The sequence below is a fragment of the Lacerta agilis genome, chromosome 4, assembly GCF_009819535.1.
Source record: "Lacerta agilis isolate rLacAgi1 chromosome 4, rLacAgi1.pri, whole genome shotgun sequence".
Classification (NCBI taxonomy): Eukaryota; Metazoa; Chordata; class Lepidosauria; order Squamata; family Lacertidae; genus Lacerta; species Lacerta agilis.
In genome coordinates this window covers 9,640,248-9,653,218 of record NC_046315.1, presented here as the reverse complement: position 1 = coordinate 9,653,218, position 12,971 = coordinate 9,640,248, and the positions used below count along the sequence as shown (strand labels likewise).

Sequence of the window (12,971 nt, the reverse complement as noted above, 5' to 3'; positions counted from 1 at the left end):
ACTGGAAAGGGCCGTCTCTGCTCGCCTGGGAGCCGTTTGAATTCGCCCCAGGCGACCTGGCAAGTAGCTAACCACAAGCCTATAGTATCTCTGGAGTTGCATTGTTGAGACTTGTGAGAATTGTCTTTCCCCTGCAGTGTTATACCAACCTGGTGTCCTCCAGATATTTTATGCTACAGATCGAGATTCCTGAATTGCAGGGGGTTGGACTAGATGACCCTTGGGGGTCCCTTCCAATTCTAAGATTCTACAGCTTCCTTCATCCCCGGCCATCATGTCTAACGGCCATGGATGATGGGACTTGTAGCCTAAGACTTCTGGAGGGCAGCAGTTGATGGAGGCCTGTGTTACACACTCATTGCTGCACGTTTGCAAATTCTCCCGTTTCCAGCAAGCCCCGAGAACACACCCCTGGGTGTTTGGCTTTTGTTATGCTGGGAAAGAAAGAACAGGACATTTGCTGGGATCAAAGGTTTGGCCAGGAAGCAAACAGCAAGCGTCTTAAGCCCGCTCACATGTTTCGTGAGCCAATCCCCTCTCCCTCCCCCAGAAAACTAGCCTGTCTCAAGCCAGGAACAATTCATTACTTTGTCGAAGCAGATTTTCTTCAGCCAAGAGGGATTGCTTCCAACAGACAAGAAGTGCACTCTCAAGCCAGGCATTCGCTATTTTTATTTAGTAAATTTTGCAGTGTTTTGCGGGAAGCGCATGCAGTGCATGACCTCCCCCCTCCTCCGGTGGCGCAGAATCAGCGCGGCGCCTAACTGCGCACGGCTCATCCTGAGCACTCTCTTGCCACTAGCGACGTGCTTCGAAACAAACTGGAAAACACACTCTTTATATCGGTTGATGAATTGCATGTGGATGAAATCCTGGCCTTTCCAGGTTCTTCATCTCCAGGCTGCTTAATGTATTTTTTCGCTCCATAAGACGCACCTGAACATAAGACACACCTAGTTTTTAGAGGACGAAAGGGGGAAAGCCCTCCTTTTTTCAGTATCAGCTGAAAGTGGTGCAGCTTTTTTGCAAAGGGAAAAGCCCTGCTTTTTTGAGTATTAGCTGAAAGTGGTGCAGCTTCTTTTTCAAATAGGAAAAGCCCCGTTTTTATGGGGTTCAACTCACAGTTCTGCAGCTTCTAGTCCTACAGCCATTTCTACAGTTTCCAGACAGATAATCTAATCAGCCAGTCACATGTCGCTGGGGGAACAAACAGCCTCCCTCTGCATTCAACAATGGAGGCCTGGGCAAGGGGGCGGGGCTGGAAAGGGAGCCTTATCTCTTTTCCGATCACTGGCTGAACAGCTGTTCAGCAGCTTCCTTTCAATACCCCCTTCTCTCTTTGTAAAAAAAAGAGCACGATCTGCTTTTGGCCCCTGGGCAATTTGGCTCCAGGGACCATGCATTTGCTCCATAAGACGCACAAACATTTCCCCTTACTTTTTAGGAGGGAAAAAGTGCTTCTTATGGAGTGAAAAATACGGTAATTGTGAGCTTAATATCTGATACTAGCAACGTGCTTTAAAACGAAGGAGAAATATTGACCGTCAACAAATGAGCTTCACCCAGGTTGTTTGCTTCATCTTATCACCTTCCCATTTATTGATTTATTAAATCCGTATGCCGCCCTTCCTCCATAGATCTCGGGAAGGTTCACAGCATAAAATACAAGATAAAAAGATAAAACACATAATAAAAACGAGGAGGGAAAACCCCCTCCAACCACCCCCTCCCGCAGACACATTTAAAAGGGGCATAAGATGTTAATTAGCCAAAGGCCTGGTTGAAGAGGAACGTTTTCACCTGGTGCCTAAAGGTGTATAATGTGCCAGGCCAGGCAATCCGCCTCCTGGCAAGCCTCCCCGGGGAGAGCATTCCACAAACAGGGAGCCACCACAGAGAAGGCCCTGTTCTTGTGTTGCCACCCTTAGGTCCTTTATGTGCAATGAATAAATAAAATAAAATAATTGCACCAGTAAAGTCACATGGGAGAAGCTTGGTGTCTGTACAGCAACAACTCTCTCTCTCTCTCTCTCTCTCTCTCTCTCTCTCTCTCTCTGTGTGTGTGTGTGTGTGTGTGTGTGCCTTTCTTTACCTGTACCATGAGCAGAAAGAGAGAGTGTCTTCTATGCCTTCTACAGACATAACAATTTCCCTTAACATTTTAGCTCTCCCTGTCTGAAGAGGGACCTGTAGGCAACTCCAAAGTCAAAATTCACTCTGAAAGTCTTAAGGGGGAGAGCTCTCCGGCCGTAAAAACAGTCTCGAACCCTCTCCTACACGAGACTTTCTGAGCAGCAGGGCGAATGAATCGGTGTGCAAGGCAAAAACAGCGGGAGTGCGCTGAGCACCCCACGAAGGCGCAGGGAGCAGCCTGAGCTGCTCTCACAAACGGTGAAAAGAGATTATAGATGAAAGGAAATATTTAACCATCTTTTTTTTTTTGAGGGGAGGGGTAGAGGGAAACATTTGGTGTGAAAATATTTGTTGTTGGGGGGAAAGCTTTGATGCCCGCGGAGAGTCTGTTAGATCTGCTCAGAAAGGCGGAGACGGCACAACGCAGCTGCCCCCACGGGCTCGCAGTGCTGTAATAAGAGTATTTAAAGCCTCCCCCCCCCCCAGCTTTCTTTTCTCAGATTTGATATAATCTCGTTTTTCATTGCATCCCCCCCCAAAAAACCCATATTTTATTATTATTCTTTGAAATTTAGTCTGCACATATGACTCAGAAACCTTTATGTTGAGGGCGGTAGGGGGACCAGAGACCACAGCTGGCCTGTTTGGACCAAACAGCAATGTCGTAATTCATTGTCATCCCATAAAAATTGGGCATGGTGTAGACAGAGACAGCCTTATCCTTGCGCCAGGTGCTTTGCAGCATCGAACAAATAAAAATAGAAGGGTTCCTTCGCCATTTAAGTTGCAGTCTAAATTAGTGGTTTCTAAAGTCGGTGGTGGGGCGCGGGTGGCGCTGTGGGTTAAACCACAGAGCCTAGGGCTTGCCGATCAGAAGGTCGGCAGTTCGAATCCCCGCAATGGGGTGAGCTCCCGTTGCTCGGTCCCTGCTCCTGCCAACCTAGCAGTTTGAAATCACGTCAAAGTGCAAGTAGATAAATAGGTACCACTCCGGCGGGAAGGTAAACAGCGTTTCTGTACGCTGCTCTGGTTTGCCAGAAGCGGCTTAGTTATGCTGGCCACATGACCCGGAAGCTGTACGCCAGCTCCCTCGGCCAGTAAAGCGAGATGAGCACCGCAACCCCAGAGTCGGACGCGACTGGACCTAACGGTCAGGGGTCCCTTTACCTTTACCTTTAAAGTCAGTGATAATGCTCTCCAGGTAGGGGCCAGGATTCCTAGTGGGGCATTGGGAGTTGTAAATAACTATGAGATTTTGAAAACGCACTCTCAGCACATCAACTTCATCAGTTTTGTTGAATTAGTTAAGCTAATAATAACAATAATGTATTTATATGCCACCCATCTGTTTGGGTTGCCCCAGCCATTCTGGGTGGATTTCAACAAATTAGAAAACAGTAAGACACCCAACATTAAAAACTTCCCAACACAGGGCTGCCTTCAGATGCCTTTGAAAAGTCATATTGTTTATCTCTTGGGCATCTGATGGGAGGGCATTCCACAGGGCGGGCACCACAGCTGAGAAGCCCATCTGCCTGGTTCCCTGTTGCTTCATATTTTGCAATGAGTGAACCACCAGAAGGTCCTCAGAGCTGGGCCTCAGCATCTGGGCTGAACAATGCAAGTGGAGACAATTCTTCAGCTATGCAGGGCCAAAGCCATTTACCGTTTTAAAGGTCATCACCTACACTTTGAGTTGTGCTCAGTGTAGATCCTTGGGACCGGTGTTATAGGGTCACTCCCCAGTCACTAGTCTAGCTGCTGCACTGTGGATTAATTGTAGTTTCCGGGTCAACTTCAAAGGCAATCCCACGTAGAGCGCATTGCAGTAGTCCAAGCGGGAGATAACCAGAGCATGCACCACTCTGACAAGGCAGTCTGTGCGTAGGCAGGGTCTCAGCCGGCATACCAGATGGAGCTAAATAGTTTCAATTGGAGTTTGAAGGAAAGTGCAGTTCATCATTACCATTTTGAATTCTATCGCGTGACTACCTTCCTTAGCAGATTGTGCAAACCGCTCTTCTGAATAATCTTTTTTGTAGAGTTGGGTATACCCCAGCCGCTCTGGGCGACTCCCAACAGAATATTAAAAACATGACATAACATCAAACATTAAAAACTTCCCTAAATAGGGCTGCCTTCATATGTCTTCTAAAAGTCAGGTGGTTGTTTATTTCCTTGACATGTGATGGGAGGGTGCCACTACCAAGAAGGCCCTCTGCCTGGTTCCCTGTAACCTCACTTCTCTCAGTGAGGGAACCGCCAGAAGGCCCTCGGAGCTGGACCTCAGTGTCTGGGCTGAACGAGGGGGGTAGAGACGCTCCTTCGGGTATGCTGGGCTGAGGCCGTTTAGGGCTTTCAAGGTCAGCACCAATACTTTGAATTGTGCTTGGAAATGTACTGGGAGACAATGTAGGTCTTTCAGGACCGGTGTTATATGGTCTCGGCGGCCACTCCCAGTCACCAGTCTAGCTGCCGCATTCTGGATTAGTTGTAGTTTCTGGGTCACCTTAAAAGATAGCCCCATGTAGAGCGCATTGCAGTAGTCCAAGCAGGAGATAACCAGAGCATGTACCACTCTGGCGAGATAGTCTCTGGCAAGACAGTAGGCGGCACTGGGGATGAGTTTATGGAACCAAGGGAATAGTGGCCCCAGTGAAACTTGGGAACTACTGATCTAAGCTACAGGGTACCAGGCAGAGGGCCTTCTCGGTAGTGGCGCCCGCCCTGTGGAACACCCTCCCATCACAGGTCAAGGAGATAAACAACTACCTGGCATTCAGAAAATACCTGAAGGCAGCCCTTTTCAGGGAAGTTTTTAACGTGTGATATTTTTGTATCTGATTTTTGTTGGAAGCCGCCCAGAGTGGCTGGGGAAATCCAGCCGGATGGGCGGGGTACAAATAATAAATATTATTATTATTATTACTAAGGTTAGGCATTTGGAAGGCAGCGAAGGAGGACTAGGTTGGGTGGGAGCCAGGGAGACCACCAGTAGGTGGAGCCAGAGCCAACTCAAAGAGCAACCCGAACCATAGGAATCAGGTGCAATTTGCTCCAGGGTCAGTTAGACCGGCGCAACTTGCTTGCATTCCAAACTCTTTTCAGAGCCAGCCCAAGCTTTGCAGAGAGAAAACAAGACTCTTAAAACGGAGTTTGACTTACTCCACACTCTACCCTTCCGCTGGGTTGCTAGGTCAAACGACTGAGCGGAAAGGAGTTTGGAGTAGGGGTACGTCTCCCCCCCTCCCCGCCAAGTCCCACCCCTGCCCTCAATCCAGGGTGAATTTTTTTCTTAACTTACCCTGGCCTTGGCAGAGCCTGCTGGGATGAGGGTCTATAGCCCGCCGAGCCCCCCAGGGAGCATCTCTCTCAAGTATAAAATGCGAGATGATCTTAAAAGGCAGGTTTCAAAAATGCAACTTGAGAAAAGAAACAGAAAACACAACATTTCTTTCTTAGTTGTCTAGACCACAAAGGGTAAAATGCAATCAGTCTGGCTAGGGATGGCTTATGCTTTCTGTAGAGGAGAAGATGCCAGACAACCGTCAGCCTTCCTTCCCGAAAAATATCTCTCGTAAAGCCTCCCCAAATTTGGTAAATATGTTCTCTTAAGGAACAGGAAGGAAATCTTTCGAGGATTTCCTCCTCAATTTCACCAAGTTGCCAAGAATAATAGGCAGAGTCATCGGGAAGTTTATCCCACTAACCACAAGCGGGCTCATTCTGGAAGATAACCATGTGTGTTAATTGCCGTATGATGTATTTTGCCTTCTCCCTTTCCTTTTATTTACGCAGGCTTTAATTCTCTCCTCTAGACGGGCGAAACCTCTCAGTGCACACTGCCTTGTGGGGAGCGCCCACAGGTTAGCAGAATGCCCCCCACCTGAATGAGCCTTGAGCAGTTCCCATTCACAAGCACCACAGGTAGCTTGGCTGGGGAACCTCTTGTGTTTACGTGGCAATGGCTCCACGGACCAATGGGCCGATGCTGTGCAAGGCAGCTTTGTAGGCTGGTGCAACAAACTGCAGCTCGTTCAGGGTCCTGGGACTTGTAGCTCCCTATAGGGGCGAACTGCAGTTCCCAGTAGTGTCTACACCGACTTACAGCGGCTCTCCAGGGTTTCATGCAGGGAGCGTCTCCCAGCCCTACCCGGAGATGCCTGCAGGCAGGGGTGTAGCAAGGTAAATTGGTACCCGGGGGCAAAAAAAATTTTGTCACACACACCCCCGGCATGGGAAGGTCAGGTGGTACCTGGTGCGGAAAGATTCTTGTCAAACCCCCCCCCATTGATCCCCCCCCACCACAAAAATGGTTTTACATTATTTCATATTTTCTTACAAAGGAATAATAACAAGTAATAATAAAAAAACCCTTTTATTTATATCCCACCCTCCCCGGCCAAAGTCGGGCTCAGGGTGGCTAACATCAGATACATAACATTGGTATAAAATCAAACAATAATTAAATCACCTCCTAAAAACATCTCAAAATCAAATTGAAGTCTAATTAGATGGCTTTCCACGGGGTTAGGGTTGGGAACTGAAATTCCAGCCTTCACGACATAGGAAAACAGCCAAGTGAACAGCTATTTTGGTGGAGGAGGGTCAAGATATTAATTGATATGCATGAAATTTCATATATAGCTATATAATCCCTAGTATAGTAAGATAAGAGCTTCGGAGCAGGAATTTTAAAAAAAAATTCAAAAAACATTTCAAAAAAACATTTTTTTTAAAAAAAAATGTTCCTTGGTAATTTGTCGCCCCCTCCATTATGGAACCCAGGGTGGCTCGCCCCCCCTTGCTACGCCCCTGCCTGCAGGAACTGATCCTGGGAACATCTGCTTTTCTGCTACGGCCTTTCCTGCCGCAGTGTTGCTGCTCTCATTTATTGCTATTGCTGCTGCCTCCGCCTATTATATTTTGAGGGATGGTTATATAAGGCTGGATTTCAGCCAGGTGTAACGTTAGCACAGGCTGAGATGGGTTGGGCGCTATTGCCTCCCCTCCAGCAGGCAGTGACCTGAAACAAATGTCTTGCATAACGCCAGACCCCTCTTCTTCCCCAGCTACTCTCTGGGGGGATTAGCCCTACCCTTAATGTAGCAAGGTGCACAAAAGGAGAGCTTTCTGGGTTACAGTCCATCTTGCACCGAAAGGGCTGGATGAAGTGAATTGAAAGGCCACAGCATATTTTTTTTTTATTAACCGCAGCGCTTGGGGTTGTGGGTATCGACCTCAGAAAGGGGGGCCGGGGACCAAATTCAATTGCCCAGCAGATTCCTTAAGCTGCACCCACAATTTCCCGCCAGGTTTCAAAGTCCTGCAAGACATTGGAGAGAAAATGAAACATCTTTTGCGAAGGTTAGCAATGTCCGAGAGCAAAAACGCGAGGCTTTCATAGGCTCCCGGCCTCATAACTGAAGGGCTAACAAGCCGCAAATAAATAGACTTTGCCTGGGACACTAAACTTTATTTTAGGGCGACTCGGGGCCTCGTTGTTTTCACGCTTAAGCAGTTTTTAATTAAAAAGCGGCTTTTGTTCCTTTGCTGTGGCAGAGTAGCGTACGGCTTCTGGATTCGCCCTTCTCAACTCAAAAGCCACTGGAGCCGTGATAGCACCCGGAAGTAAACAGGAGATTCATTCGCCAGATTCGTGTCCGTCTCCTCTGTTTTGTAATCTGCTTATTAGATTCTTATTGCCAGAAAGGATTACCGTTATGAGCTGCAGAAATTCCTTTCTTTTTTTCCCGGTAGCAGAGTGTGTCTTCTTCCTTGTTTTCTTCCACCCTAACACTAAAATTCTGACTTTCTCTCCCTTTCACCCGACTCTCCCCTTCCCCTCCGCCCGCCACCCTGGGCCTCCTCCCCTTTCTTCTCTTCCGCAGAGATTTGTGCCGCAGACTGCGGAGGGCATGGCACCTGTGTGGGAGGCACCTGCCGCTGCGAGGAAGGGTGGATGGGCTCCGCCTGCGACCAGCGATCGTGTCACCCGCGTTGCAACGAGCACGGGACGTGCCGGGACGGAAAGTGCGAATGCAGCCCGGGCTGGAACGGAGAGCACTGCACCATTGGTAGGGGTAGGGGGAGAGCGCTTTCGACTACGGGGATAAACCCATGCGGAAAGGGATAATCAGTGGGGTGGTGGGGCTGAAGGAAGGGTGGAGGAAGTGGGTGAAAGGAGCATGCTTAATCGAACTGCCGCAACATTCCCCACAGCATGCACACCCCCTTCCTTCCTTCCGTTCCTGGATTTCCGTGTTCCAGTGCCATACATTCCCATGCGCAGCACTCCCCATCCCGCAGCCCCCCACAATGTCCTTTGACGCTCTGCCCATGCTCAAGACAGGGCCGTGCACAGTCTCCAGCAGCTCAGAAAGGGGGCACAGAGTATACACACACCACCCAGCACCCCAAGAGTCTCCTCCACTTATTTATTTTTTCCCATGGGGAGCAAGTTTCCAGGCCTTAATTAATTAAATTTATATAGTACCCTTCATCTGAAGATCTCAGGACAGTTCACAAGATAAAAAAAGTTTAAGGTAAAGCTTCAGAGTGCATAGGAATAATAATAATAATAATAATAATAATAATAATAATAATAATAATAATAATAATTTATTTATACCCTGCCCATCTGGCTGAGTTTCCCCAGCCACTCTGGGTGGCTCCTGACAAACTAATAATAATAATAATAATAATAATAATAAAGCGATAAAACATCAAATATTAAAAACTTCCCTAAACGAAAGTGACCAGAAACGTTACAGCAGCCTAGATATGGGGAATCTTGAGTTTCCGGGGGAACTGTTTCCTATTATAGGGGGAAATACTTATCCAAAATGGGAAAATAGTTGCTTTTTTTGCTTACCGCATATAAATTGCAAGATTATGGGGGTTTGGGCTCAACTGAATTGAGGGATCCATGCTGACATGGCGGGTTGGGTCTCTCCCCCCCTTTTAGCCCCAGACTAGGAACCTGCTTGTTGTTCCCCAGTTTCCGCATCCCCGGACAAGTCCTGGGGGTTCCCCCCCTCTTTCTTGCTCTCAGTAGAACAAGTCAAGAAACACAAGGGCCTCATCTAAGCATTGCTGACAGCTTATCGCCAAAGCCTGAAATTTACCAATAAGTGGAACAGAGGGAGCAACAAAAGTGCTTCGTTTTCAAATTTAAAACCCCCAAGACCTGTTCTTTGCCTGTTTCTCTCTACCAGCTTGTTGAGAACGTTTCTTCCATTGAGTATTCATTGAGCTAGAGGGACGCGGGTGGTGCTGTGGTCTTAACCGCTGAACTTCTTGGGCTTGCTGATCGGAAGGTTGGCGGTTCGAATCCCCACAACGGGGTGAGCTCCTGTTGCTCTGTCCCAGCTCCTGCCAACCTAGCAGTTCGAAAGCATAACACTGCAAGTAGATAAATAGGTACCACTGTGACGGGAAGGTAAACGGCGTTTCCGTGCGCTCTGGTTTCTGTCACGGTGTCCCGTTGCGCCAGAAGCGGTTTAGTCGTGCTGGCCACATGACCCAGAAAGCTGTCTGTGGACAAATGCTGGCTCCCTCGGCCAGAAAGCAAGATGAGCACCACAACCCCGTAGTTGCCTTTGACTGGACTTAACAATCCAGAGGTCCTTTACCTTTTTTACCATTGAGTTAGGCACAAGGGCTTCTTTCACTCTGTTGTTGTTTAGTTGTGTCCGACTCTTCGTGACCCCGTGGACCAGAGCACGCCAGGCACTCCTGTCTTCCACTGCCTCCCGCAGTTTGGCCAAACTCATATTAGTAGCTTCGAGAACACTGTCCAGCCATCTCATCCTCTGTTGTCCCCTTCTCCTTGTGCCCTCCATCTTTCCCAACATCAGGGTCTTTTCCAGGGAGTCTTCTCTTCTCATGAGGTGGCCAAAGTATTAGAGCCTCGGCTTCAGGATCTGTTCTTCCAGTGAGCACTCAGGGCTGATTTCCTTCAGAATGGATAGGTTTGATCTTCTTGCAGTCCATGGGACTCTCAAGAGTCTCCTCCAGCACCATAATTCAAAAGCATCAATTCTTCGGCGATCAGCCTTCTTTATGGTCCAGCTCTCACTTCCGTACATCACTACTGGGAAAACCATAGCTTTAACTATAACTTTCACTTTAACAAGAGACAAACCTTTGCACCATTTGTGTAACCGGAAGTTTTGTGTGGTCTTCCCCACCTGACAATTTTTTCCCTCCAATTCTGTCCAATTTCCTGGTGAATCTTTGCCCAATTTCACCAGGGAGCCCGTTCCAGCATGTCGTTCAGCATGCAATTGTCGTTTCTCCACCCCATTTTAGCACAACCTTAAACCAGCCGCTTCACAGCCCTCCCCAGACCAACTCCTTCATGCTGCCATCTCAGGGCATTACCCTTTCTCCAAACATCTTTTCCCCTGGTTTCTCTGTTTTGCATAAATGCACTTGTGGACAGCCACATTCAAAACTGTTTTGTCTTAAGGCAGAAATTCTAAAAAACAAACAAATGCTCTTGCAGATGGGGAATGCCAGTTGCAGGGTGGAGAGTTTGCACTGGATTTGTTCTGTACCTCCTAATCAGCTGTTTGCAAGCCTTCTCCAACTCGCTGTAAAAACTATTTGGGCTTCTTTTGGGGGGTGGGGACTTCTAGCATTTTCTGCAAAGGGAACCTGGAGCTTATAGTTAGAAAACTGACTTCTGCCACAGGAAATGATGCAACAAGAGTAGTTTCCAGCTTTCCTTGCTGCATTACTCAAGAGAAAGTCTTTCTTTTCTTTCTTAAAAAAAAAACCCAAATGCAAATGAGGGTTTTTTGCACGGGGAAGGTAGCCTGAAGAGCTGCACAGGATCGGGGCCTTAGCAACAAGGTGTGGCCTGAAAAGCAGCCAGATTTTTCAAGTAGGAGTACTTGGCAGTATTAATAATAATAATAATAATAATAATAATAATAATAATAATAATAAATTTCTTGTACCCTGCTCATCTTACTCAGTTGCCCTAGCCCAGGCATAGGGAACCTTCGGCTCTCCAGATGTTTTGGCCTACAACTCCCATGATCCCTAGCTAACAGGACCAGTGGTCAGGGATGATGGGAATTGTAGTCCGAAACATCTGGAGAGCCGAAGGTTGCCTATGCCTGCCCTAGCCGCTCTGGGTGGCTTCCAACAAAGTATAAAGGAAACACACATAAACATCAAATATTTTAAGCTTCCCAAAACCGGGCTGCCTTCAGATGTCTTCTAAAAGTCAGATAGTTGTTTATTTCCTTGACATCGGATGGGAGGGTGTTCCACAAGGCGGGTGCCACTACAGTGGTACCTCGACTTACAAATTTAATCCGTTCTGAATGCACATTCGTAGGTCGAAAAATTCGTAAGTCAAAAAAGCGATTTTCCCATAGGAATGCATTGGAAACGAAAAATTCGGAGAAATTCGTAAGTCGAGTAAAACGCATTTAAAATTCGTAAGTCAAGTAAACCCCATCTAAAACCGCCAACGGATGTCCTTCAGATGTCGAAAAATTTGTAGGCGTGCGGGCACTTTTTTCATTCGTAAGTCAAAAAATTCGTATGTCGAGGTACCACTGTACTGAGAAGGCCCTCTGCCTGATTCCCTGTAACTTTTCTTCTCACAGTGAGGAAACAGGCAGAAGGCCCTCGGAGCTGGACCTCAGTGACTGGGCTGGACGATGGGGTTGGAGATGCCCATTTATTTCTACACAACCCTTTCTTCCAGTCTGGAACCCAGGGCAGTATTTGAGACAGCCCTGTTTTAAGTCTTACATACTGCCTTTACTACTCCGAACGCTTAAAACATGGTGACGGTCCATGTTTAGCAGGCTGTCTCTGCCCCCATTGCTGCTTTTACCCTGGGGGGGTCATCTAGTCCAACCCCCCGCAATGCAGTGTGATCTGTCAAGGGTGTAGGGAGAGAGATAGAGAGTTTTTTCACACACACCCTTTTCTCCACCACCCAGAAAGTCTTCCCAGTGGCTCTGCACCATAGGCTCATGAACACAATAATCGCTGAAAAAACAAGCATTGCACCACCATAAAAATCCAATATTGGGCGGGGGGGGGGGAGAGAGAGCGGAGAGGAGTAACAGAACAGGCACATGTGATAGGACATTGGCGTGGAAGGTCATTGTGTGTGGCAAGCATTCCCTCTTATTCCAGTGCGATTTTCCTGCATGGGCACACACATCATGGACCATAAATTGCCATTACATCTTGTCTCCCATCCTGCTTTATCCCCGATAAAAATTGTGTCACCCACCCCAACCCATCCTCCCCCCCCCAAGTGGCTGAACCCCCATCCTAACCCTTAATTGACATGTGCGCAGGTAAACATTGCAGAAAACATTTAAACATTGCAGTTAAACATTGCAGAAGCAGGAGAGGCTTCTCCTTAACGTTCGACCAGGGTTTCCCAAATTTGGGTCTGCAATTGGACTACAGTTCCCATCATCCCTGACTGCTGGACTTGCTTGCTAGGCATGATGGGGATTGTAGTCCCCAATAAAACAGCCAGAGACCCAAATGATTGCTATAATTTAATCAGAAATGCAATGAACCTCACCATACGGAGGGAGACAGTGACCAGGTGAGTTTCGTAACTGTTCAGTGTGCTTCCCGGATGCTTAGACTCATAGAATTGTAGGGTTGGAAGGAACCCCAGGGGTCATCTAGTCCAACCCCCTGCAATGCAATAATCCTGCCCTGAGTAGGTACGAACCACCAGTCTTCTGATTTAACAGCATGCTGTTGATGGACAGTCAGGGTCTCTCCTGCTTTCCTTTATTAGGGTTTCTTCTTTTATTTATTTTCTTACAACCTACTGAGCCAAT

General features: G+C 47.6%; 1 protein-coding gene across 1 annotated transcript in view; it reads left to right on the top strand.

Moving 5' to 3' along the window:
* TENM4 (teneurin transmembrane protein 4) overlaps positions 1–12,971 on the top strand; it is a 202,290-nt gene that overhangs the window by 79,040 nt on the left and 110,279 nt on the right. Inside the window, exon 10 of the mRNA XM_033146027.1 lies at positions 8,025–8,210. Coding sequence (XP_033001918.1) covers positions 8,025–8,210 — 186 coding nt within the window. The remainder of the gene's footprint in view (positions 1–8,024; positions 8,211–12,971) is intronic.